Source organism: Mobula hypostoma, chromosome 17 (genome assembly GCF_963921235.1).
Source record: "Mobula hypostoma chromosome 17, sMobHyp1.1, whole genome shotgun sequence".
Taxonomy (NCBI): domain Eukaryota; kingdom Metazoa; phylum Chordata; class Chondrichthyes; order Myliobatiformes; family Myliobatidae; genus Mobula; species Mobula hypostoma.
The window spans coordinates 32,205,485-32,232,985 of record NC_086113.1 but is presented as its reverse complement, the minus strand read 5'-3'; the positions used below and the strand labels follow the sequence as shown (position 1 = coordinate 32,232,985).

The following is a 27,501-nucleotide window of genomic DNA, read 5'->3' as shown; positions in this document are numbered from 1 at the left end:
AGGAGGAGGACATCCCTGATGTCCTGGAAAAGAAAGCTGCATTCTGGGAACAGATGCGGTGGAGATGAAGGAACTGAGAAAGAGGGATGGTGTTTTTACAGGAGACAGGTTGGGAAAAGGGCTTGTCAAGTTAACCACAGGAATTGTTGGTTGACAGTTTATCTACAAAGATGGAGATAGAGAGATCAAGATAGGGGAAGGAGGTATCAGAAATTGACCAAGTAAATTTGAGGGCACGGTGGAAGATGGAAGCAAAGTTGATGAAATTGACCAGCTGAGCATGGGTGCATGAAATAGAACCGAGGCATCATCAATGTAGAGAAGGAAGGCTTGGAACATGGACTGTTCTACATAGACAACAAACGGCAGGAACAGCTGGAGCCCATGTGGGTGCCCATGGATACCTGTCAAGTCTGGAGAAAGTGGGAGGAGCTGGAGGAAAACTTGTTGATGGTGAGGACCATTTATGTCAGATGGAGGAGGGTGGTGGTGGAGCGGAACTGGTTGGTTCTTTTATTGATAAAGAAGTGGAGAGCTTTAAGGTCTTCTTAATGGTGGATGGAAGTGTACAGGGACAGGACGTCCATGGTGAAAATGAGGCGGTTAGGATCAGGAACTGAAAGTTAGTGAGGAGATCGAGAACATGAGAAGGGTCGCGGATGTAGATAGGAAGTGACTGAACCAAGGGGGATAGAATGGAACTCTATCACAGTTATGGCGGCTGGAAGATAGGGTAAGAATGGAAGTCCATGAAATGCAGGAGATGCGGTGAGGGCAGTATTGATGGCAGAGGAAGTGAAACCTGTTTGTTGTAAAAGAAGGAGATCTCAAAATGTTCTGGAATGAAATGCCTCATCCTGAGAACAGAAGCGGTTGACACAGAGGAACAGAGAAAAGGGAATAGTGTTTTTACAAGTGGCAGGTGGGACGAAGAATGGTCAAGATAGCTGTGGTAGTCAGCAGGTTTATAAATGATATCAGTCAAGAGTCTGTCACCAGAGATGGAGACAAAGAGATTGAGAAAGGTGTCAGAAATTAAACAAGTAAATTTGAGGGCAAGGTGGAAGCTGGATGCGAAGTTGATGAAACTGATGAGCTCAGCATGGCTTCAGGAAGCAGCACCAGTGCAGTCGTTGATATAGTGTAGAAATGATGGATACTGCCTCCTTGAGGAACCACCACTTGAAGATTTTCTCCATAGAGGGGAGGGTTGTGCACGTGAGGGAGCTGGCCAGGCCTATATCCCTTTGCAGTCTCTTGTGATGCTGTACTGTGGTGCAACCAATCAGAACACTCTCCTCTGATACTGCACATCTGTAGAAATCTGCAAGTTTTTGGTGACATACCAAATCTCTTCAAAATCCTAATGAAATAAATTCAGCTGGTGCTCCTTCTTCATGACCGTATCAACATTCTGGGTCCAATATGGATCCTCTGAGGTGTTGGTGCCAAAGAACTTATATCTAGTCACATTTTCCACTGCTGATCCTTAATGAGGACTTGTTTGTATTGTCCTGACTCCCCCTTCCTGAAATCCACAATCAATTTCTTGGACTTTGAGTGTGAGATTGATGTTGCAACACCACTCAACAAGCTGATCTATCTTACTCCTGTACACCTTCTCATTGCTATCTGAGATTCTTCCAACAATAATGGTGTCATCAATAATTTATATATGACACTTGAGCTTACTTAGGGACATAATTATGAATACAGAGAAAGTATAGCAGTGGGCTAAGTTCAAAGTAAATTTATTATCTGAGTATCTATATGTCACCACATACAGCCCTGAGATTTATTTTCTTGTGGGTCTACTCAATAAATCCATAATAGAATAATAACTGGAATCAATAAAGGAAAACACCAACTTGAATGTTCAATCAGTATGCAAAAGACAACAAACTGTGCAAATACAAAAAGAATAAAAATATTACTAAATAAATAAGCAATAAATATTGAGAATATGAGATGAAGAGTCTGTAGATAGTGGGAACATTACAATGATGGGGCAAGTGAAGTTTAGTGAAGTTATTCCCTTTGGTTCAAGAGGGGTTGAGGGGTAATAAGTGTTCCTGAACCTGGCTGTGTGAGTTCTGAGGTTCCTGTACCTGCTTTGAAAGGACATATCTTTGATTGGACAGTGGCGCAGATGCAGTAGGAGCCTTAAGTCGAGGATGTAGGAGTCCTCGTGCAAGACTCCCAGAAGGTTAATTTACGGGTTGAGGTTGTGGTAAAAAAGGAAGGCAAATGCAATGTTGGCATTCATTTCAAGGGGAATAGAATAGAACAACAAGGAGATGATGCTGAGTCAGGCTGCTCTTGGAGTATTGTCAACAGCTTTGGAAGATAGCTCAGAAGGATGTGTTGTCATTGTGGGGAGTCCAGATGAGGTCCACGAGGATGGTTCCGGGAATGAAGGGATTAACATATGAGGAACATTTGGCAACTTTGGGCCTGTACGCACTGGAATCTAGAAGAATGCCAGGGATTCTCATTGAAACCTACCGAATGTTGGAAGGACTAAATAAGGTGGATGTGGGGAGGATGTTTCCTATGCTGGAGGTTTTCAGAACTAGAGGTACAGTCTCAAAATTGAAGGGCGACCCTTTAGAATTAAGTTAAAGAGGAATTATTTTAGCCAGAGAGTAGCAAATCTGTGGAATGCCCTGCCACAGACAGCTGTGGAGGCCAAGTGAAAATTGATAGTTTCCTGACTGATCAGGGCATCAAAGGTAATAGCGTGGAGGCAGGTATATGGGGTTGAGTGGGATCTGGGATTAACCATGATGGAAAAGGACAGCAAACTCGATGGGCTGAATGGCCTATTTCTGCTCCCATGTCTTATGGACTTATGGTCTTATCTTTGAGGTCGTCGGTGAGTTTGTCATGTTGACTGTAGTCTCCCAATAAGGAAAACAAGGATCCAATTGCAAAGAGTGATACAGAGGACCAGGTTTGAAGCTGGTAGATACAGTGCCAATAAAAGGCATTCACCCCACCCCCTTGGAAGTTTTCATGTTTTATTGTTTTACAACATTGAATCACAGTGGATTTCATTTAGCTTTTTTGACACTGATCAACAGAAAAAACTCTTTCTTGTCAAAATGAAAACAAATTTCTACAAATTGGTCTTTACTACAATAATTAAACACAAAATAATTGATTGTGTGATTACTCACCCCCTTCAAGTCAGTATTTAGTAGATGCATTTTTGGCAGCGATTATAGCTTGAGTCTGTGTGGATAGGTCTATATCAGCTTTGCACATCTGGACACTGCAAGTTTTCCCTGTTCTACTTCACAAAACTGCTCAAGCTCTGAAAGATTGCATGGGGATCATAAGTGAGCAGCCCTTTTCAAGTCCAGTCACAAATTCTTCTCAACTGGATTGAGGCCAGGACTCTGACTTGGCCTCTCCAGGACACTAACTTAGTTGTTTTTAAGCCATTTCTGTGTAGCTTTGGCTTTATGCTTGTTTTGCTGGAAAACAGATCTTCTCCCAAGTTGCACTTCTCTTGCAGACTGCATCAGGTTTTCCCTGTATTTTGCTGCATTCATTCTACCCTCTACCTTCACAAGCCTTCCATTACCCATTGTAGTGAAGCATCCCAACAGCATGAAGCAGCCACCACCATGCTTCACGGTAGAGATGGTATGCTTTTGATGATGTGCGGTGTTCATGCCAAACATAGTTTTTAGTCTGATGGCCAAAAAGCTCAATTTTGGTTTCATCAGACCATAGGACCTTCTTCCAGCTGACTTCAGAATCTCCCACATGCCTTCTGACAAACTCTAGCTGAGTTTTTACAATAGTGGCTTTCTCTTTGCCACTCTCTCATAAAGCTGCAACTGGTGAAACACACAGGAAACAGTTGTTGTATGTGCAGTCTCTCCCTTCTCAGCCACTGAAGCTTGTAACTCCTCTAGAGTTGTCATAGGTCTCTTGGTGGCCTCCCTCGCTAGTCCCCTTCTTGAATGGACACTCAGTTTTTGAAGATGGCCTGTTCTAGACAGGTTTACAGCTGTGCCATATTCTTTCCATTTCATGATGATTGACTTAACTGTACTCCAAGGGATATTCAGTGACTTGGAAATTTTCTGGTATCTATCTCCTGACTTGTGCTTTTCTATACCTTTTTTGTGGAGTTGCTTGGAGTGTTCTTTTGTCTTCATGGTGTAGTTTCTGTCAGGATACTGACTCACCAGCAGTTGGACCTTCTAGATACCTTTGTAGTTTTACTGTAATCGATGAAACACCTTGACTGCACACAGATGATCTTCATTTAATTAAATATGTGACTTCTAAAACCAATTGACTGCACCAGTGATGATTTGGTGTATCATATTAAATACGGTGAATACCTATTTAATCAATTATTTTGTGTTTTATATTTGTAATTACTGTAATTTAAAATCTGTTTTCACTGACATGAAACAGTCTTTTTCTGTTGATCAATTAAAAAAACTTAAATTCACTGTGATCCAGTGTGGTAAAACAATAAAAGATGAAAACTTCTGGGGGGTAGGGGGTGGGGATGAGTGCTTTTTATAAGTACTGTAAGTACTGAGAGCAGATGACGTTGTCATTAATAAGCAACAGCTCACTATATGTTTTGCTCTTGTCTAGCTGTATTTAGATGGTAGAACTAGATACAACAACATTGTTTACGAGACATTTAGAAAGACACATAAACAGGAATCTAGACAATGTGTTGGTAGATGTGCAGTTTAAATTGACATTACCTTCAGTACAAACATCATGGGCTGAAGGACTGTTATATGTTTGGTGTTTTATGTCTAAAGGTAAAGTTTTCTTTTTGTTTTGCTATGTTTTGTTATTTTTTGATGGTTCAATGGTTTAATTGGTTCCATTTAATATCAGAGAATGTATACAGTATACAACCTGAAATTCTTACTTGAAATTTTTAAAGTTTTAAATCAAGTGCCAAAATCTGAAAGTATTCAACAAACCAATTAGCATCTATGGAGAAGGAAACCAAAATAATGGCTCAGGTTAATGACCTTTTATTGGTTCTTTTCGAGATGCTGCCTGAGCTGTTAAGTATTTAAAATTTCTGATTCCTTCAGTTTTCCAGCAATGGCAGTTAGTTAGTTTATCTCATAATGTTATTTTCTTGAAAAAGAAAAGGTCAGTCATTTCCTGATTTCTAAATGGTAAGTCTGGCTCTGGTGAGCAAATGAAAATAGAAAGGCTTTAATGATTCACATTGAAAGTACACAATTCTACTTTTAAAGCAAGGAAGATTTGTATTTGAGGAGCAAAGAATTGTCTGAATTTGACTGTCTACTTTAGATTTCATACCACATAACATGAAAATGAAGATTTATATGTGTAAGTTGAATGAAAAGATATCTTTTAAGAGTTGTATGTGTAATTCAGAGGGGAAGATGCTAAGTTATTAGTATGTATTTAATTTGGAAGAAGTTTCTATTCATTTATTTTTGAAGGAAACTTAGCAAGATTAAGATGTGCACCTCAAAATTTATTACAAACACTTTCTGTGTTATTTATTTTGCATGAAGTTGTGGTAATGATGTTTACATGTACACCTTAGAAAGAAAGATTTAGAAATGTATGAATGTATGTTAACAAATTTCATGTCACATGCTGGTGATAATAAACTGATTCTGATATAGTAGAGCAGACTATTGCAGACCTATGTACAGTTATAGTAGATGCAAGTCAAGGTTTATAATTATGATTAAGAGTGTTATATATTTTATTTATGTATGGTATATTTAATAAAGTTGACACATATCATCATCTAAGGAACTTTAAATATCTCACATGTAAATGAGAAGTGTAAACATTTTGTGTGGGTTCCTTAGAAGGCATGGTTATTTGTATGTCTTCTTTGTCATTAGAGTTGCCTGAAGGATTTGCAGAATCCATTAGCAGGAAATATTACTGTCAATGTTGCACAGAAATTTGACAATGTTGAACAGTGCACTCAAGAATGGCAAATATTGGATATTATTGTATATACATCTTAGAAGTTAAGGTATTTGTTAATGTGCAGCTATACTTTGGACCTCTTTGGCAAAAGGGATTGAACATTGCTGGCAGTATATGAACAAATTGGATTGCATTCACTCTATCCCCTGTCAAGGGAATGTTAAAAGAAAAAAAAATTGATTCCATAAGTACTTTAAAAAGGGAATGTATACATGTTAATTTTAGAAAAATGGGAAGTTATAATTCTTCATTCTAGAAAGAAAGTCTCCTGTCCAGGTTGCCATGTAATTTTGATATAATTATATTTGACTGAGTTGGTACATATAAATATTTTGCAACCATAGAAACAAGACACGCATGTATTTTAATTCCCATCTTTTCAAAGTAAGTGTATTAATATTATTAAGATCTTTCACTTCGAAATTACCTGATGTAACATTCTTCCTTCTGGCATAAAGTTAAAAATTTTGGGCAGTAAGTTAAAAATGGTAAATATTTTGTGAATTCTTTAAGAAAAGGCATTGGGTGGTGAGGCAATCCAAAAGAGTTTCATATGTATTTCAGAAAGGGAAGAGCTTGAGAAGGCATGGTAATCGACAAATAGTTTAGAAGTTGCTTGAGAAGGCACTTGAATGAAGAACTGCTTGGCAAAGTCTGAGTAAGTACTCCTGAAGGTTGATGTTTAAAGCAAGACCCTTCATCAGGACAGGTCTGTGTGTGCATCTCCGGATTTCCAGCATCTGCAGAATCTCTTGCGAAAGCTAATATTTTGGAAAAGGAGATAGGCATTAGTAGAGAGATTTAGAATGGCAGTTCAGATTTGTCAGTAAACTATAAAAGGGAAGTTTCAATGCACAAACTGTGCATATATTTTATTGGGAAAAACTTAATGGTTTATTCCTGATCTTCAGAATGCAGGAGGATTACAATTATTGCTTATGCTTTTCTTTTTGAATTATTTAGAAGCAAAAATAAGTGCTATTTCTTCTTGTAACTTTTATGCAAATATCTACAGGAAGAATTGCAATGTTTGTCACTAATATATGTTACATGTTAGAAGTACATTTCTACTGCTCACTTTGTGCTTTTTTCTAAGATATTATTAAGAAATATGTCTTCCATTTTCATTTAGGAATGGTCTCACAGTATTGCGATTGAAGAAACCAAAGATGTCACTTACAGTACATTACCTTGATAATTATACCTATGATTATTATGATGATAATTATGATTATTCTCCCTTATGTGAAATTAATGAAGCTATCTATTTTGGAGAAATTTTTACACAAGTCTTGTACAGCCTTATCTTTATTTTCACCTTGATTGGGAATATCTTAGTTTTGTGGATCCTGATAAGATACGAGAAGACAAAAACTATAACAGACATCTTTATTTTGAACCTGGTTGCCTCTGATCTGATTTTTGGCTGCTCACTTCCATTCTGGACTGTGGATCACACACATGGATGGATCTTCGGCAAGGCCATGTGCAAGATAATGAGTTCAATTTTCTTCATCAGCTACTACAGTGGGATCCTACTGCTGACATTGATGACTATAGACAGATACCTTGTGGTTGTTTACCCTCTGTTTGCTGTAAGAAGCAGGCGGCTCTGCTACGGTGTGGTGGCCTGCTTGGTAGTTTGGTGCATTAGCTTCTTAGCCACAATCCCAGAAATGATCTTTTCTGATGTCTTAGTTAAATGGGATGAAAGTTTAGCATGTGAAAGTATATATCCAATGGAAAGTGAGCAAATGTGGCAAGGGATGCAATGTTTTCAACAAAACCTTTTGTTCTTTTTGATCCCCTTTGTTGTTATTGTGTATTGCTACTCCAGGATTCTTAACACTGTTGTTAAATGCAGAGCCCGCAAGAAATTCAAAACAGTGAAGGTCATCTTCTGCATTGTGACAGTGTTTTTTGTTTGTTGGGCGCCATACAATGTGGTCATCTTCTTGCTGTCTTTGTCTGATCTCAATATCCTAACGGTTGTTTCGTGTGACGTCAGGAGCCATCTGATTTTTGCATTTTACATTTGTCGGGACATCGCTTATTTCCACTGCTGTCTAAATCCTTTCTTTTATGCTTTGGTGGGAACAAAGTTCAGGAAACATTTAAAGAAAGTAATATACATATATTTTCCTTTCCAGAATTTCAATAGGCAATCCAAGCACAGTCTCAGAAGTCGTTATTTGAGCAGTTCATATGAGCATTCTAATTCTTCTGGTTTTAACACTATCTAATTCCTAACTTGTTAAGAAGCCAGTGAAAGATAGAATTGGTTATTTACAGAATATTTTAAATGGTCATTTACAGTGAAATGATCCATTTACTACTTATCAGTCTAACCACTTTTATCTAAGCTTCCCAGTTATAGTAAGATAATTTCTGATGGATGTAATGACACAGAATTAATCTAACTAATTAAAAGTAAGACAGATTGAATTCAGCCATTCATTCTGTGAGTTACATTCACTCTGGCTATATATAGGGTCAAATCCATTGCATTTCAAGAAGCGTCCATTCCTTTACATTGTGAAATATATTCACAGCAACTGCCATGTATATAGGTTGAGTACAGAGCTTACTTGGATGGGTCAGCCTTGCAACAGCATATTTCTTTCTGAGTAAAATAGCCAAAAGTTCTAGTTTCACTCCAGACATGAGCACACAATCCATGTTGATTCTCTGTACAACACTCCAGGGTAGTGCGGTACAGAGTTGCCCTGCTCTATCAGAGATGTCAGTCTTTGCAAGAGATGCCAGTCCAAGTCCACCTATCATCTCAGATGGCCAAAGCAAGCAGCAGTCCAATGCCTATCTTTCAAACGTGATTAAAGCTAATTGCTTATGCATATGCCTCATTGCAGCTTGCCAGAACTTGCTAACGTAATTTTACTGGCATGCTGTACAACAACACATAAAAGGGTGTGCAAAACCCTTGTTTCCTGAAGGGTGCAATATAAATGCATGTCTTATAGAGTATCAACATTGTTGAATCAGAGTCAGTCAGCATGAAAATGGGCCATCTGGACCAGCAAGGCCACGCTGACTGGGGGACTCATCTATATTCATCCAAATTTCCAGAATTTGGCCATTGCCTCTATGCTGCAGCTATTCAAGTGCTTGTCTAGATCCTTCTTAAATGCTGTTAGCAATTCTGTTTCTCCCACTCTCTTTGAGTAAAAGTATTCCCCTCAGATCCCCTCTGAACCCCTTATGCTTAAGCCTAAATCTATGTCCACTAGTTTTATCTGTATCTGATAAGGGGAATATTTTTGTGCAGTTCCACCCTATGGTTAGCCCCCTTCAGTTTATATACTGTAGCACTGTTTCCTCTAAGCTGCATAGTAGCTGAAATGCTCCCGTGTATGTAAATTTTGTTGCTGGGCAGCTGGAATTTTCTTTTATATAATGTTAATATAATTTTGAAATCTATGTTAATATGATTGTGAAAAACCCTGTAATTAATTAATTATGTATTAATCAAAGCAATACATACATTTTCTAAATTATGTGTATCACAACCTGTACTTTGATACAATTTAGAACTTCAACCTATTTACATTGTCAGTATTTCAAGTTACAACACAGTTACAAATTGTGCCAATAAGCACAGAATGGAAGTTAGTAGCCAGCCTGCTGAACACCGATGCCATCTCGTCAAAACATTTTATTTTTGCCACAGTGCCGGTCAGTTGGTTTGACTGCCTGACCTCATTTACTTGTGTTGTGAGTTGTGATTTGTGTTTCTTGATGTGCATATTAGAAATAAAAACATATAAATTGCCATGCAGTTTTCAGGCCTTGAAAGAATTTTCTGCCCAGCGTAAAGGTAGTCTGCGCAGCTGTAAAAAAAAATTAGAAGGAAAATTGTACCCCTGTTAATTCCCCCTTTTAACATCCTCTGATTCAGGGAAAACTGTCCTCGCCTCTCTTGTCTGTCTTTGTAACTGGATCACTTCATGTTGGCAATGTCGCAGTAAATCTCCTCTGTAACTCCATCAAAATCTTTCTATAGTCTGTTGACCAGTACTACATGAAGTCCTCCAGCTGATGTCTGACCAATATCTTTTAAACTCAATGATTTCAGTGAAAGGAATGAAAGATAAGCAAGGAGAGAAAGAAATAGACAGAACAGCCAGACTGAGAAGAATATAAAGAATGTAGAGAATCCATTGCAAAGAGAGGGAAGAAAGAAGCAATGAACAGATTAATGTTTTGATACTAGTCTCTGCAGTAACATTAAAAAAAATCCAAAGATAAACTAATCCCAAGCTATCATGTAGCAATTCATCACGACGTACTCCAGTAATTTTCACCTACCAATCATGCAACCTTCAAAGAACGACAAACATAAAATTATGAAAATATTAGTCCAATAGAGGGGGGAAAATCCTGGATAATTACTCTTTGATTTCCCATTGTTACAATCATTTTAAAGCTAAAGATTATTTTATGGGCTCACTTTCAACATATTTTGTGCTTTTTTTTGCCATATCTAGCATTCAAGAGACCAAAACTGGCTATATGTTTAGTTAGACTCAAAGCCAATTCTTGTGTAGCAGTATAAATAGAAATTAATTATACTAGATTGTCCTGGAGTTTTATTGATCTTTACAGTAAGTTGTCCAGAAACGTGTGCATAGTAATATATTGTAATTATGAAGGATTTTGATAGAGGAGTGTAGAGAAACTGTTTCCACTTGAGGGGAAGAGCAAAACTAGAGGCCCTCAGAATCAGTTAACTACAAAGAAATCCATAAGTCAGAAGAGGCTTCTTTACCCTGGGAGTGGAAGGAATGTGGAATTTGCTACAACAGGGAGTGGTTGAAGTGAATAGCATTTAAGTTGAAGATGAACAAGTGTGCTTGAAAGAGGAGTATGCAGAGGATATTGCATGAGAAGAAAGACTGAGAGGAGCTTGAGTAGAAGATGAAAGAAAACATTTTGGTTGGGTTGAACGTCCAGCTTCTATTTCTTTTTGTACTTGTACAGTTTGTTGTTTTTGAGCCAACTGGTTGTCCACCTTGTTGGTGTGGTCATTCATTGATTCTATTGTGATTATTGGACTTATTGAGTGTGCTCACAAAAAATGAATCTCAGTGTTATATATGGTGATATATACTGTATGCATTTTGATAATAGATTTACTTTGAACTTTGAGCTTTGAATCTTGTGTTTCTTGAATTTACTGTGTTCTTACCTACAAGGAAATGAATCTCTAGGGTTGTATATGGTGATATATAAGTACTTTGATAATAAACTTACTTAGAATTTTGAACTTTGTCTGCCTCTCAATTGATTGGTGTTACTTTTATAATCTTTAGTGTTGGGATATAGGGTTTTCTCCCTTCTCCAACCCTTCACTTTGATCAAGATTAGACATCCAACTGATATCTTCTTTATTGTTTCTATGTTTATTTAATCACACTTCTGTAAAGCACTTTGTAATACTTTATTATTAATACTTTATTATACCATGATGCATGGAAGTGCTTCTTATTATTATCATCATTGTTCATCAATTGATATAAAGGTAACGAAACAATTCATACAGTACGTAATGTCATAATGTATAAATGAGTCCTGGTGAAGAGTCTCAGCCAGAATATCGACTGTTTATTCCACCCATTTCCCATCCCCCCACCACCAACACATATAAGCTGCCTGACTTGCTGAGCTCCTCCAGAATTTTCGATGTTGCTCAAGATTTTTGGCATCTGCACAATCTCTTGTGTCCTGATAAAGAAGGTTCTGAAAATGAGCTGTAAGCTATGCCGTAGACATAGTGACTAAGCGGAACACCTCCTTTCTGCACCCAGTTTAATGGAACTATAAAAGCATTGTTCATGTTGTATATAAAAAGAAGATGCCCCTCTGTAATAGATATAGATCAAAAGGGGGAGCATTTGAAATTTGCTGGGATGCTCTGCAATACCCTTCAAAAGGAGCAGTATTTATGCAATGGAGAAAAGGAGCACTTTAGTGATAGCGATGATATAACTTGTTACTAGATGGTTGGATGATTTCAGATTATATTTCAAATTGTTGAGAGTTATCACAGGGCGCTGGGTCTGAAATTAGGAGGAGAAAAATTCAGAACAGTATAAAAGATTTTTCTTATACTTCATTAATGTCGTGGCTCCAAAAGTTCTCTGAAACATAGCAAGTCTCAATGCACTTCCCCTTTTGAGTTTCTACAGTAAACCGCAGTGATGTTATAGAGTGTGATTTCAAACTAGCTGACAAATTCATTTGTGCCATGCATCACTAAGTTTCAAGTTAGTCTTAAAAGATTCTTGCAGATGAGGATGGCTATTGGCTGATTTTAAAACATTCAAGATTTACAAATTATTGCTTGAAGAACAATTACTTAAGGTAAGTCCTGAAGTTATTTTCATTGGGTTGAATAGAAAGCATTTAACTACTCTCTGTACTACTAGATTAGCTTTTCTCATGTTGTTTACCAAAATGTTTTAAGGCACACACTCTTCTCATGGGTCGGTCAGGTCAAAACATCTGGGCGAGAGGTAGAAGGGAGCAGTTGAATTAGAGGGAGAAGTGGGATTATATTTATGCAGAGGAAGAGTTAATTGAAGGTATTAAAGAGAAGCTGTGTGTCTGTTACCGTGCTGTAAGGTAATTCTGGACCTGCACCAGTGCACCTCCAGCCTTTTCTCAAATTCTGGCATGATGGTCTAGGAATATAAGAAGGTACGATATTTCTGAACCCAAGTATTTACCTGTACTCTTCTACCAAATTCACAATAAATCTTATTATTTATCTCCTTCTGCAGTTCGTGATGGGGACAAAAATATTACCATTGGAAAATTCAACACTCTTCAACCAAAAAAGTACGGGGAACAGCACCACTTTTAATTATTACAATTATGATTATTCGGGGGACGATGACACAGGCTATATTGAATTGTGTGAGAACGCTCATGTCAATTCATTTGGATCAATATTTGCACAAGTCTGGTACAGTCTTATCTTTATTTTCAGCCTAATTGGAAATATTTTAGTTTTGTGGATCCTGATAAAACACGAGAAGCTAAAAAGTATAACAGACATCTTTATTTTGAACTTAGTCGCCTCTGATCTGCTTTTCACCTGTTCACTTCCATTCTGGGCTGTGGATCATGAACATGGGTGGATTTTCGGCAAGGGCATGTGCAAGATAATGACTGCGGTATTCTTTGTTGGCTACTACAGTGGGATCTTGCTGCTGACATTGATGACTGTACACCGATACTTTGCTGTGGTTCATGCCCTGCCTGCCATGAGAATCAAAAGTCTCTGCTATGGTGTGGTGGCCTGTTCAGCAGTTTGGTGCATTAGCATTTTAGCCACAGTCCCTGAAATGATCTTTTCTGATGTCCTTGTTAATGGGGACCAAAGCTTTCTTTGTACCAGTTCTTATCCAAAGGAGAGTGAACTAATATGGCAACAGTACGGATGTTATCAACAGAATATCTTGTTCTTCTTAATCCCTTTCACGGTGATTGTGTTATCTTATTATAAAATATTCAATACTGTTGTTAAGTGTAAAGCTAAGAGGAAGCAAAAAACAGTGAAAGTTATATTTTGCATTGTGGTGGTGTTCTTATTGTGTTGGGCACCTTACAATATAATTATTTTCCTACATTCTTTACATGACCTACGGGTACCATCCCTTTCAACCTGTGCTGCAGAGAATAACTTGACTTATGCACTTTTCATTTGCCGGAACTTTGCTTATTTCCACTGCTGTCTAAATCCTTTCTTTTATGCTTTTGTGGGTACAAAGTTCAGAGAACATCTATTCAGAGTCGCAAGTAAAAGGTTCCCCTACTTGAGTGTGTGCAAAGAACCAAACACCTCCAGCACCAAACAGAACAGCTCTCGCAATTATTCGGATTTTGACCTGCATCTTCAAGATCATGTGTAGTGGGGAGCTATATATCCTTACTGAATCTGTTGTAGTTGAATGTAATGTTAGAGGTAGACACTTCACTATCTACCTCTAACAGATTTATTCAGGTTGGACACTCTGAATGGTAGAACCCAGCTGCATTGTGCTTGCATTAATTAGGGAGTTCTCTAAAGCCAGTCCATTCTCCTTGATCAATGGCAGAAGTGGATATTAACTGCTATGATCTATTCCATGATTGAACACTTGGCCTTGCAAAGATCTGAAAATAATATGTGCGCATTTCAAAGGGGGCTTTGGTCTTTCAGCTGAGGAGTTGGCATCTCGTCAAGTCCTTTTCTGTATCCCGGACATGAGTAAGGCCAATAGGGGAGGCAAGATGGAGACTGCCCTCTTGCTCAGCTTGCCTTGGGCTCTGAAATTAAGATTGATGGTTATCTCAGAATTGCTTTATCTCATGCCTGCAACCACAAACACTGGGACTGTGGTGCAGAATGCACTTTCCTGCTGCGAGAAGCAATCTCAAACATTGCTCTGGCAAGACGAAACTGACTATTTAGTCACTCCCCCTACCATTCAGAATCTCCCTTCACCGAGGGGAATTCGGTAGACCACGCGGTCCTCACAAAGCAACCTTTTGCTAACAAAAGCTGAATGCTGCCAGGGCTATAATTTTTCATGCAGTATGTGATTTTGATTATTATGATGTAAATTTCAAACTGTACACTTGTGTAAAATGCTTCAATTTAAAGGTTTTGATTAGAATTTACTTCATAAAAAACATACTTGAAAACAGACTGTAACTGTTGCAGTAACCTTCCTAGCTCTGCCATAATAGTATCACCCTTAATGCTAATGAGCTGCACTGACATTTTGCTATGTGCTGGTTTTGAGGTATCTTATTGCTGCCACTGACTCAGAAACTAAAATACCTTATTCATGCAAGTCATTTTTCTAAAGAAAACCACATTTGTCAAAGTGAAATGCATCGACAAATATAAATTCTATGTTATACAATAATACGGAAATAAAGATTTACAAAAGGAAGCTGAGAAGTACATTTATTCAAGGAGTAACAAACAAAATACCTGAAAAAAATCAGCATCTGTGGAGAGAAATGGATAGTCAACATTTTGGGTGAGACCCTTCATTAGATTAAATTAGATTAAATTCAACTTTATTGTCATTGTGCCGAGTACAGATACAAAGCCGATGAAATGCAGTTAGCATCTGACCAGAAATGCAAAGAATAGTGTTATTTACAAAATAACTGTGAATAAAAAGCAAGTGCTACAGCACACAAACATAAAAGTACTGAGACAGTACAATATGGGTACAATACTGCATAGTGCTGTGATGAGAGGTTCAGCAGGGTCACAGCTTCAGGGAAGAAGCTCTTCCTGAGCCTGCTGGTGCGGGAGCAGAGGCTTCTGTAGCACCTACCGGATGGGAGGAGAGTAAAAAGTCCATGGTTAGGGTGAGATGCATTCTTGATAATGCCTTCCGCTCTGCCCTGGCAGCGTTTATGGTAGATGTTCTCAATGGTGGGCAATTGGGTGCCGATAATCTGCTGGGCAGTTTTCACCACACGCTGGAGTGCTTCGTGGTCCGATAGGGGACAATTGCCATACCACACTGAGATGCAGTTGGTGAGTATGCTCTCAATGGTACAGCGGTAAAACTCCGTCAGTATCCTGGGACAGAGGTGAGCTTTCTTGATGCTCCGCAGGAAATAAAGGTGCTGTTGCACCTTTTTTGATCAGGATGGAGTGAATCTGGACTGAAAGACCAAAGCAGAGAGAGGCTGAACAAAGGGGTGAAGGGAAAGGCTGCAGCAAGATCTAGCAAGTGATATGTGGATACAAATGAGGAGGGACAATAGGCAGAATGAGAAGGGTAGAGATTAAATAGCAACAGAGGTGTGGAGTGAAAGCTGGAAAAGACAGTGCTACAGATGATGGAATTTCACAGAAGAGGAAGGTAGAGCATGGGTCCAAATAGGAGAGGTGTAGCGGATGGCTGCGAACAGTGGGGAGTGCGGATTCAGTGGTAGAAGGGTGTGAGTGATGGTCAGATGGAGCCAGAGTCAGAATCAGATTTAATATCACCGGCACACGTTGTGAAATCTTGTTAGTAAGTGGAGCCGGGCACGGGCAGCTGCAGCAGTTGTAGGAGGAACAAAAGGAGAGAGAGAAAATGGAGAGAGGAGACAGGGGGAGCGAGGACAACGGGAGCAGTAAGAAATCTTCTAGGCTATGCAGGCAAGCGACTCATAGTGACAGTTGTATTTGAGGATTTACAGTAAGCTGGTTGCTGTAATAAGAAGCAAAAGTTTAAAGAAATTGTTCATTTTAGCACTATGGAAATAAAGATAAACTTTTTCCCCTGAGGGAAAGGTGGCCATGTCTATTTACCATGACCCCAAAAATTCAATGGTGCACTTTATGATGTGCGCTATACTTATGAGTCAAATGGCACGTCAAATGACATCATACCGTGAGTGGTAGTGGAGAAATACATTCACATTGTCTTGAGAGTGTCTATCACCAGATTCTCCCAGGAGAGGAGTGCTTTAACAATGCTACTCTGGATGGTGAATGCACCAGATTTCATTACTTAACCTCTTATAATCTGGTGTCTCTCGTCCAACAGTACCATCTCAGATATGAGTCTCTCTTCAGTGCCTGGCCCTGCTGCTGATTGCTCTGCTGCCAATCCCTAAAAGCTCCGTGGAACCTTAGGCCTCAGGGCCCTATGGGCTCATGATTCCTCTGACATTCAGATCCCCAAACATCTCTAAACTTCATGGTCAAAGGTTCTATCTCTCCCATTCCTAACCGTTCAATAAGGCAGCAAACTTTGACCAGTTGAAAGCCCATCCCCAGAACCTTATCAAACTCCTGAAGATTGCGCACAGCATCCTCCACTCAATACCTCCAGATTCTGCTCAGCCTTTAAAAATCCATGCAAACCTCAAGGGTTGATCAATCATTAAACTTCCTCAGCTGCATCTCTCTCATCGCCAGGTACCTGGGCTTTAATTCCACATGATATATTCCACTTGGGTGAGTTTCAAGGTCAAGGCCGCTGCTGGGCCACAATGGAAAAAACCACCAGTCCAGCACATAATAATTGTAGAACACGTTATGTTGAGAAACAGTCATATGTTCATAGCTCTACTTCTGCTTGTCTGATTGTGCAAAAACAATACAAAAAATGCAGAGATTACAAAAATATAGTGGAAGTATGAGATATGGGTAAAATTCCCATCGATTGCAACTTGCATTCTATGTCCTGATTCCAATCACCTGATCAATTCACAACCCAAGCCAATTTTTGTTGAAGGCACTGATTTACAACTCAATCAAGTCGCAAGAGGCCAATCAGGTGAGAAACATATCACACCATCAGTCTTATTTGGAGAACAATTATTGTAATCTAGTATGAGAGAAAGAGAAAGAAAGAGAGGGTGAGGGAGACAGGGAGAGGAGAGAGACAGTGAGAGAGGGATAGAGTGAGGGAGAGAGAAAGAGAGAGGGAGAGAGTGAGGGAGAGAGAGGGAAGAAGAGATAGAAGGAGAGAGAGGGAGAGAGGGCGAAGAGGGCAGAGAGATAGAGAGAGAGGAGATGGAGAGAGAAAGGGAGTGAGAGAGGAAGAGAGAGATAGAGGGAGGGAGAGTGAGAGGGAGAGGGAGGGAGAGAGAGTGAGAGAGAGGGGAAGGAGAGAGCGAGTGAGAGAGGGAGGAATAGAGAGGGAGAGGGGGAGGAAGAGAGAGAGGGAAGTAGAAAGAGAAAATGAGAGAGAGGGAAAGAAGTGGGGAGAGAGAGGGAGAGAGTGTTGAGGGGGCAGAGAGACAGAGAGAGAGATGGGTGAGAGGGACAGAGAGGGGGAAGGAAAGAGAGAGGTGCAGAGAGAAAGATAGAGAGGTGCGGAGGGAAAAATAGAGAGATAGAGAGAAAGATAGGGATAGGGAGGAAGAGGTGGAGTGAGAGAAGGAGGGAGAAAGGGAAGGAGAACAGGAAAAGAGAAGGAGGGAGGGAGAGAAAGAGGGTGGGAGGAAGGGAGGGAGGGAAGGAGTGAGAGGGAGGGAGAGAGAGAGGAGAGGAAAAGAGAGGGGGAGAGAGGGTGAGAGAGAGAAAGTGAAAGGCAGAAGGAGGGAGAGAAGGGGAGACAGAGGGAGAGAGAGAAGGGGACAGATAGAGAGAGGAGAGAGAGAGAGGGAGAGTGTGAAAAGGAAAGAAATAGAGAGAGAAGGAGAGAGTGAGGGAGAATGGGAAGGAGTTTAAGAGAGGGGGAGAGAGAGGCAGAGAAGGAGGGACAGAGAGAGAGACAGGCAGAGAGAGTGATAGAGGGAAAGACAGAGAGGGGTGAGAGGGACAGAGGGGGAGGTAGAGGGAGAGAGAGGGAGAGAGAGGGGGAAGGAGAGGAGAAAGAGAGGGATTGAGAGAGGAAGAGAGAGGAGAGAGGGGTGAGAGAGAGGGGCAAGAGAGGGGTAGCCAGAGAGGGAGAGAGAAAGAGAGAAGGGGAGAGCGGGAGAGAGATATGGGTGGGGGGGCAGAGAGGTAGAGAGAGAGAGAGAGAGAGAGAGAGAGAGAGAGGTGAGATGGAGAGGGAGAGGGGAGGGAGAGAAAGTGAGAAAGAGGGAGGGAGACAGAAAAGTGGAGAGAGAGACAGAGAGGGGGAAGGAGAGGGAGAAGAGAGAGAGGAAGGGAGAGAGGAAGGAAAAGGGAGTGTGAAAGGGGAGAGAGGGGTGACAGAGAGGGAGAGAGAGATAGTGTGAGAGGAAGGGAGAGAGGGAGGGAGAGAGGGAAGGAGAGAGCTGGAGAGAGATAAGCTGAGGGGTCAGAGAGGGACAGAGAGGGAGACAGAGAGGGATTGAGAGAGGGAGAGAGAGGGGCAGAGAGTGAGGAAGGCAGAGAGGAAGGGAGAGAGGGAAGGGGAGGAGAGAGAGAAGGTGCAGAGAGAAGGATAGAGAGAGATAGAAGGAGGGAGAGATAGATAGAGGGAGAGAGACAGGGATAGGGAGGGAGAGATGCAGAGAAGGAGCGCGAAAGGGAGGGAGAATGGGAAGAGAGAGGGAGGGAGGGAGAGGGAGAGAGAGAGAAGGATTGAGAGAGGGAGAGAGAGGGAGGGAGGAGAGAGGGGCAGAGAGAGAGGAAGGGAGAGAGGGAAGGGGAGGAGAGAGAAAGGTGTAGAGAGAAAGATAGAGAGAGATAGAGGGAGAGGGAGACAGATGGAGGGAGAGATGGGATAGGGAGGGACAGATGGAGAGAAGGAGGGAGAAACAGATGGAGACTGGGAAAAGAGAGGGAGGGAGGGAGGGAGAGAGAGTGAGAGAGAGGGGAAGAGGAGAAGAGAGGGGGAGAGAGGGCGAGAGACAGGGAAAATGAGAGGCAGAGGGAGGAAGAGAAGTAGGGAGAGAGAGGTGGAGGGATAGAGAGAGAGGGAGAGTGAGAGGAGGAGAGAAATTGAGAGAGATGGAGAGAGGGAGGGAGCCAGGGGAGAGAGAAAAAGGGAGGGAGAGTGAGTGAGAATGAGACGGGGAGAGGGGGAGACACACACACACACACACACACACACACACACACACACACAGGGGGAGAGAGAAAGGGACTGAGAGAGGGGGAAGAGAAAGAGAGATGGGTAAGAGGCAGAGAAAGAGTGGGAGAGAGAGAGGGAGGGAGACAGGAGAGAAAGGGGGTAGGAGAGGAGAGAGAGAATGAGAGAGGGAGAGAGGGGGAGGAAGAGAGGGAGAGAGGGGGAGGAAGAGAGGGAGAGAAGGGGAGAGAGATAGAGAGTGAGAGAGAGAGGGAGGGGGAGAGAGAGAGAGAGGGAGAGAGAGGGAGAGAGGAAGGGAGAGAGAAAGGGAGCAAGAGAGAGAGAGGGTAGAGAAAGAGAGATAGAGGGGACAAGGGGAAGAGAGAGAGAGCGAGTGAGATAGAGATGGGGAGAGAGAGGGGAAGGAGAGGAGAGAGAGGATGAGAGAGAGTGGGAGGGAGAGAAGGAGAGAGGAGAAAGGAGGAGGGTGTGGGAGAGAGAGAGGAGATAGATATAGAGATAGAGGGAGAAAGGGATGAGAGAGAGGGGTAGACAGGGAGAAAGAGAGTGATGCACTATCAATTACTCCAAAAGACTGGAAGTAGAGTAAATACTGAAAGGCTTTTATTAACAGTAAATGGATCCATGTCCATGCTGTATGTCTGTCCTGGACTGTGGGAGGAGCAGTGACACAATCGCCTTTACTCAGGGGTCTGTGGGAGCAGCCGCAGGGACAGTCAGCAGAGGGGCGAGTCCAGACAGGTAACCCAGTCTGAGAGAGAGTACATGGTTTACCACAGAGACTGAGAGAGAAAGGGAGGGAGAGAGGGTGGGGGAGAGATAGGGTGAGGGGGCAGAGAAGTATAGAGAGAGAGAGAGAGACAAGAGGGAGAGGGAGAGGCAGAGAGAGAGGCAGAGGGTGGGAAGGAGATAGAGAGGGAGAGGGGGGTAGGAGAGAGGAGATAGGAAGAGAGAGGTAGGGGGAGAGAGAGAGAGCAAGAGAGAGGGAGAGAGCAAAGAGTGAAAGGGAGAATGAGAGGGAGAGAGAGTGAGAGAGAGTGAGAGGGAGAGAAGGAGGGTGAGGAAGGGCTAAAAGGGAGCGGGAGAGAGGGGAAGAGAGAGGGGGAGGGAGAGAGGGGATAGAGAAGGTGGGAGGGAGAGAGGAATGGAGATAGAGAGAGGGGAGAGAGAGCGAGAGGGAGGGAAAGATAGTGCTAGAGAGAGGGAGAGAGAGAGTAAAAGGGCGAGAGAGGGAGGGAGAGTGAGCGAGGGACAGAGATGGAGGGAAAGAGGGAGGTAGAGAGGGAGAGGGAGAGAAAGTGGGTGAGAGGGTTTTCGAGGGAAATGGGTGAAGAGAGGGGGAGAGGGAGACGGAATGAGAGAGAGAGGGGAGAGAGGTGAGAGAGAGAGTGGGAAAGAGAGAGGGTGAGGGGACAGAGATAGAGAGAGAGGAGAAGGAATGAGAGAGTGAGAGTGAGAGAGCGAGAGGGAAAGGGAAAGAGAGAAAAGGAGAGATAGAGAGGGAGAGTGAGAGGGTGTGAGAGAGGGAGAGAGGAAGGTAGAGAGAGAGAGTGGGAGAGAGAAAGATGGAGAGAGAGAGAGTAGAGAGATGAGGAGAGGGGGGAGAGGGAGATGGAGTGAGAGAGAGGGAGAGAGTGGGAGAGAGAGAGATGGAGAGAGAGAGAGTAGAGAGAGAGATAGAAGGTGGGAGAGAGAAAGCCTGTAAAGCCTGTGCTGATGAGGAGGTGCACAGGAGTTAGGAAGACAGCAGGTTTGGTGGTTGGTGTTGCACTCAGCATCAGTAGGACCAAGGAACTAATTGTTGACTTTGGAAACTCGGTGAACTCACAACAGTTCTTTTGAGTGTTCCAAGTTTCCCAAAGCTACCTTCTGAATTTCTCAAGTCTATATTTTGAGCTTCTCTGGTCTACGTTCAAGATCTTTATGGTGTCTTAGGTCTCCCATTTCCCCCAGATTTTCAATGACTATTCCATGTTCCAGAGGACTATTCCAGGTTCCCGAGTTACATGCAATGTTCCTCAGTTTTCCAGCCCTGTCTTGAGAGGATCAGGTCGGTCTCAAATTACCAGCCTAGTTTTGAGAGCATCAGATCTGTTTTGAGTTTATCAGCCCTGTCTCAAATTCCCCAGATCCGTCTCAGATTTACCAGCCCTGTCTCAAGAGCATCTCACAAGTGGCAGGTGCTGTGTTTAGAAATCAAGAATAGCAAACACCCAAGAAAGAAAAATGGGTCTATTGGTCAAGAAGCGAATATGCATCACAAACTCAGCAAAAACTTTGAGTGATGCTGACACATCTCAAGGAAGGAGTGAAGATCTGTATCAATACTTGGTGTCTCATGAGTCCGGTACAGGCATTGCTTTTTCCTAGTAAGTCTCTGATCACTCTTTAAGATTCTGAATCCCACTTGGATAACTTTGAACTGCATAATTGCACACTTGTTCAATTTGAGTCAGATATTGTGTCCATGTAGTCAATTGAGTAGTTCACCAAAACTTTTGAGACTTCTTGGTCAGTTCCTGTGGCAATAAAGTGTTTTGTTTGGATTGCAGAGAGACAGGAAGATCACTTGCAGCATTTTAATCAATGCAGATTGAAAGATCTTCAGAGGTGGCTCACTCCAGATGGTAAACCAAGAGACTGCAGATACTGGAATCTGGAGTACCAACAATATTATGGAGGGGCTCAATCGGTCAACCAGCACCTATGAGAGGAAAGAAATTGTTGATGAAGCGTGACATTGCATTCAGAAACAATTCCTCTGGTCATTGGTTACACATACCAAATTCCCAGCTTTCAAAATTCGCTAATGATGCAAGAATTAAATGTTCCTTTGCAATTTTCATTATGGCCTTATATGTGATCTTGTGAAGATTATTGCATTAATGCTTCATATGCCTCCAGCCAACCAAGATAACGGTATTGTCTTCCTTACTAATGTATCATTGAGTTTCTGTATTTTGCTTTTTATCCTAAAATCTCAGCATTATCCATTACTTTCTGTAAAATTTTTCATCTACAGGATAGAGTCTGTTTCTCTTGGACATCGATAAATTTATCATGACCACCGCCCGTTCTACACACAGAGTCTCAATGTTTGTTATCCTTGCACTGAATCAGAAATACATGAACATATGGTTTAGAAGCAGGAGCCTGGAAATTTGAAAAGTTGGAGCTGTCCCAGTAGTCCTCCAGGCAGGTATATCCCAAACACAGGATGACACAGCGACTCTATAACTGGCCATGCTGTCTCCGTCTCCAGGGACAGAGTTGACTCCACACCTTCAGCCCTTCTTTTCCTGTGACAATGTGGATTTCTGTTATGCTTTCTTGTTCCCTTCCACATCCCAAAATCATGTGGGTAGGTTAATGGCTTCTGTGCAGATAAGTGGCAAATGGAATTGATGGCCAAATGTGATAGTAAGTTACAGGATGATAGAACATAAGGACAAGGGAAATAGGTCTCATGAGATTTAGCTTGATGGATGGTGGAATAGATCTGTTGGGCCAAATGGGCTTCTGTGTTGTTGCAAGTCAGAAACTAGATTCCAATATTGTGTCTATTGCCATTTTTTCTATGCTGCTTTCATGATGAAATAAAATATCCTTCAATGAAGCCATTATGAAGTAAACTCTAGTCTGGTACAACAATGCATCAAGACCACATACAGTACATTCACTTCTTAAAGGTACCTTTATATTTATATGCACCATATATAAATTAATTTGACGAAGATATAGATGGATGCTTACCTAATTCTACTGATAATATGAATTGAATTAGTAGAGTTAACATAATGGACAGGAGCATAAAGTTACAATATCTAGTTTGGGTCAATGTGAAGAACTGCAGAAGGTTGAATAGATTGAATATGAGGTTTTTGTCATGGAAGCTAAATAAGATTAACTTAATCCTATATTGTTAATAATGAGAAGCTAGGATGAACAGAGTGATTTATATAGAGATTGGACAAAGCTAATGTTGGACAATTATAAAAAAGAATTTTAAATGGAATATTCTTTTGCTCAAGAAGGTGGGATGTTCAGGAATAGAAACTATGTTAATTTTACAGAGGTTCCACACCCATGGTAGCACTGCATATGAGAAACAGGATTATAGCCGTAGAGGAGTTGGTTTCCAGAATTACTTCAGTTTAAGTTGTGAGATCATATTGTAAAGACTAGGGTTATAAACATTTCATATTGAAGAATAAAGGATGATCTCACTGAGGTATTGGAAATGGTTAACATATCTGATGGGGGGACAGAATTTTTTTTCTTTGGTGAGGAAATCTGGAGAAAATTTGAGCTGATGTAAGGAAAGTAAAGAGATTGTGAAACTCCTTCAGACAAAGGCTGAAACTCCTCCAAAAAAAGATCTAGAGTTTGAATGCGTTCATCGAAACTTTAAGACTGGAATTGATAAATCTTTGTTCAACAAAAAATATATAACTTTTGTGTAACTATGGTGTGATCCAGCAACATGGGGATTTGGATAGGATGCCTGCTTTATAACAATATATTAATAACAGGAAAGTTCAGTCTGTGACAGGAACCTTCAAGCTCTTGGAAATAATGTAAGCCACTACATCTGATGCATTTATAGAGCGGACGTAACATGGATATTCGAAGTTATGGACTTAGATAGAATGTGGAATTAGATCAGCTATGACTCACAACACGCTGGAGGAACTCAGCAGGTCGGGCAGCATCCGTGGAAACGATCAGTCAACGTTTAGGGCCGGAATCCTTCATCAGGACTGAAGAGGGAAGGGGCAGAGGGAAGATGGAAGGGCCTCTGCCCCTTCCCTCTTCAGTCCTGACGAAGGGCTCTGGCCCGAAATGTTGACTGATTGTTTCCACAGATGCTGCCCGACCTGCTGAGTTCCTCCAGCGTGTTGTGAGTGTTGCTTTAACCCCAGCATCTGCAGAGTATTTTGTGTTTAAGATCAGCTATGATTTTTCTGAATGCTGAAAATGCTGAATGCTGAAAATCTCAATGGGTAGAACAAATTTGGCACTGAAATATTAACAGAAAGTTGAGCGGTTTGAGCTCCTGAAACATGGGTATGATTAAATGCTATCTATTGAAGTCTGATGACAAGAAAGGGAATGATGATGGTTGGAAAATTTCATTCTTGGACTTGAACCACCATAAACTGTTAACGTTAGAGAACATCTTCCAGTTCCCAGGATGATGCCTATCATTGAATATAAAAATTATTGATTAATAAATTCAAAGAGGGCATGGCATAGCTTGCAACACTTGTTAAATAAACAACCAGTCCAACAATCATTGTCAAATCAAAAAATCAAATCAAGTTCAATTATCATTCAAACCATACATGGATACAGTGTTCCTCTGGGGCCAAGGGTCAAACATGTACACAAACATTCAAAATGGTGAGAAAGAAGAAAAACAAGCATAGTCATGTAAGAAAACACATTTTTAGTCAAAGTTCTCAAATTGCTGGTTCCTGGCAATCCAGTCTGTCATTCCAGCGGTTGAACACTAGAGGGCAGCACCGATGGGAGAGACGGAAGGGCAGTGTCTCCTCATCTGGATTATAGCAGCAGGCAGACCGTGGTTTGAGGCCTGGTCTTCACTACAGCCGAGGCTACGCTGCTGCATTGCTATCTATCTCACCAGCAAACAAGGGAAACGGGCCTGTCGCAGTCAATGTCCAACATGGTTTTGCAATTGCAAGAAAACTGTCCAAGTGTCACACACGGTTCCACTGTACACCGCCTTCGCACACCAGCTCCGGTGACCTTGAGTAGCAGGTAGCAGCATAGTCTGTACCCAGGTCTGCTCCGCCTTCGGTCCGCTAGGCAGCCTCTTCTTCTCCAACCCACCCACCTGCTTCTCCTTTCTGACCCCTCTGCCCCTTTCTCCTTCTGAAACCCTTTCACTGGCTCCTTCGACTGGCTGCTCCAAACAACGAGTACCTCACTGATGCAGTAGACCTGCTGTACCCACAGTTCTTGATGTCCAGTGTAGTCTTACAATCATAAAAAACACACTTAAAAAAGAAAAGAGCACCTTTAGTTGCCGCCTGAGAGGCTGCTGTGTTTGAGCGCGCTGCCATCTTACTGGAATTGTACCCATTTAAGCAGTAACTTTTATTTAGGAAAAATATTCCGAAAAGTGTCATCAATTACTAGGCACCGTTACATAAGGAAATATTGAGTCGCACGACCAAAAGTTTTGGTAACACTTTAAGGGTGTTTTAAAGGAAAGGATAGAGGCTTAATTGAATTCCAGGATTTATGACCTCAGCAGCTGAATATATACAGTAGCTGTCAATTATAGAGAGATTGAACAAGCAAGTGATGAACTGGGAGAATGTCATTGGGTATATTTAAAGTGGAGGTTGATAGGTTCTTGATTAGACAAGATATCAGAGGTTATGGGGAGAAGCTAGGAGAATGGGGTTGAGAGGGATAATAAATTGGCCATGATGGAATGGCAGAGCAGACGTGATGGGCCAAATGGCCCAATTCTGCTCTTATGTCTTGTGGTCTTAAGGTTTTATGAAGTTGTATTGTTGGATGAAATTATAGAGATATTGGGAGACAATGCTGTGCTGGAATTTGAAAACAAAAGATGAACATTTTAAAATTAAGGCAGTGCACAATGAGGAATTAAAGTAGGTCATTAATAATGACTGATGTGCAGAAGGAATGGTCCAATTAGGAGTCTGAAGACAAGGAAGAGGAAATCTACTCAGAAGTGTGCTGAAATCACCCACTTTGATGCAAACAGAAATGTGGATGGGAATTCTGGTAGCCAATGTGCTGACGTAAGGATTAACACTTCTGTTTTTCCAGGAAGGGCAATGAGTCAGTGGCTTGTGAATAAAGTTTGCAATGGTGGCAGAAATGGTGACATTGCTTGCCAAATATTTGTTTGAGTAAATAGGGAGAAACTCACATATGGGAGGTGGAGTAGTTCTCTCCCTCTTTCTTTGGGGAAAACATACGGGCAAACAGGTGATATTTCATAAAAAAAGAAAAGAATAAACCCACAGCAGACCTTCTCTGTGAGGGAGATTGATGAGGCGAGTGGACATTTGATGGCAAAGCTGGTGGATTCATAGTTTCACCATTACCATTCCAAAAATTGACTGAGTAATTGTAGCATTGCAACCAACATGCTTTGATTTGAATTCACGTCAGGATCATTAACCCTGATTGCTGGTTATTTCTTCAGTACGACATTCTTCACTTTAACCTTGCATATCTCTTAGAGCTTCTGATCTGAAGGCCCAGATACAAGTTCCGGTTTCAATATATAACCATATAACAATTACAGCACGGAAACAGGCCATCTCGGCCCTTCTAGTCCATGCTGAACTCTTACTCTCACCTAGTCCCACCAACCTGCACTAAGCCCATAACCCTCTATTCCTTTCCTGTCCATATATCTATCCAATTTAACTTTAAATGACAACATTGAACCTGCCTCAACCACTTCTGCTGGAAGCTCGTTCCACACAGCTACCGCTTTCTGAGTAAAGAAGTTCCCCCTCATGTTACCCCTAAACTTTTGTCCTTTAACTCTCAACTCATGTCCTCTTGCTTGAATCTTCCCCACACTCAATTGAAAAAGCCTATCCACATCAACTCTATCTAACCCCTTCATAATTTTAAACACCTCTATCATGTCCCCCCTCAACCTTCTATGCTCCAAAGAATAAAGACCTAAGGAGATGAAACCCAGGCAACATTTTAGTAAACCTCCTCTGTACTCTCTCAATATTACTGACATCTTTCCTGTAATTCGGTGACCAGAACTGTACACAATACTCCAAATTTGGCCTTACCAATGCCTTATACAATTTCAACATTACATCCCAACTCCTATACTCAATGCTCTGATTAATAAAGGTCAGTATACCAAAAGCTTTCTTCACCACCCTATCCACATGAGCTTCCACCTTCAGGGAACTACGCACCATTATTCCTAGATCCCTCTGTTCTACTGCATTCTTCAATGCCCTACCATTTACCACATATGTCTTATTTTGATTAGTCCAACCAAAATGTA

The 27,501-nt window shown here is 41.4% G+C and overlaps 2 protein-coding genes across 2 annotated transcripts; both read left to right on the top strand.

Annotated features, from left to right (window-relative positions):
* The first annotated feature begins 5,330 nt into the window (after positions 1-5,330).
* Positions 5,331-10,243, top strand: LOC134357715 (chemokine XC receptor 1-like). The gene is made up of 3 exons (XM_063069336.1): positions 5,331-5,352; positions 6,541-6,634; positions 7,109-10,243. Exons 2-3 carry the CDS (start codon positions 6,609-6,611, stop codon positions 8,217-8,219), a joined length of 1,137 nt encoding a protein of 378 aa, XP_062925406.1. The 5' UTR covers positions 5,331-5,352; positions 6,541-6,608; the 3' UTR covers positions 8,220-10,243.
* Positions 10,244-11,731: 1,488 nt separating this feature from the next.
* LOC134357714 (chemokine XC receptor 1-like) lies at positions 11,732-14,932 on the top strand. Its single transcript, XM_063069335.1, has 2 exons — positions 11,732-12,357; positions 12,777-14,932. The coding sequence occupies exon 2, from the start codon at positions 12,783-12,785 to the stop codon at positions 13,908-13,910; it is 1,128 nt and encodes a 375-aa protein (XP_062925405.1). The 5' UTR covers positions 11,732-12,357; positions 12,777-12,782; the 3' UTR covers positions 13,911-14,932.
* Positions 14,933-27,501: the final 12,569 nt, after the last annotated feature.

Coding starts and splice junctions, on each gene's coding strand:
- LOC134357715 (XM_063069336.1), top strand. CDS start 6,609: ATGAAGAACTGCTTGGCAAAGTCTGA. Junction 6,635..7,108: donor AACTGCTTGGCAAAGTCTGA/GTAAGTACTCCT, acceptor ATTTTCATTTAG/GAATGGTCTCACAGTATTGC.
- LOC134357714 (XM_063069335.1), top strand. CDS start 12,783: ATGGGGACAAAAATATTACCATTGGAAAATTCAACACTCTTCAACCAA.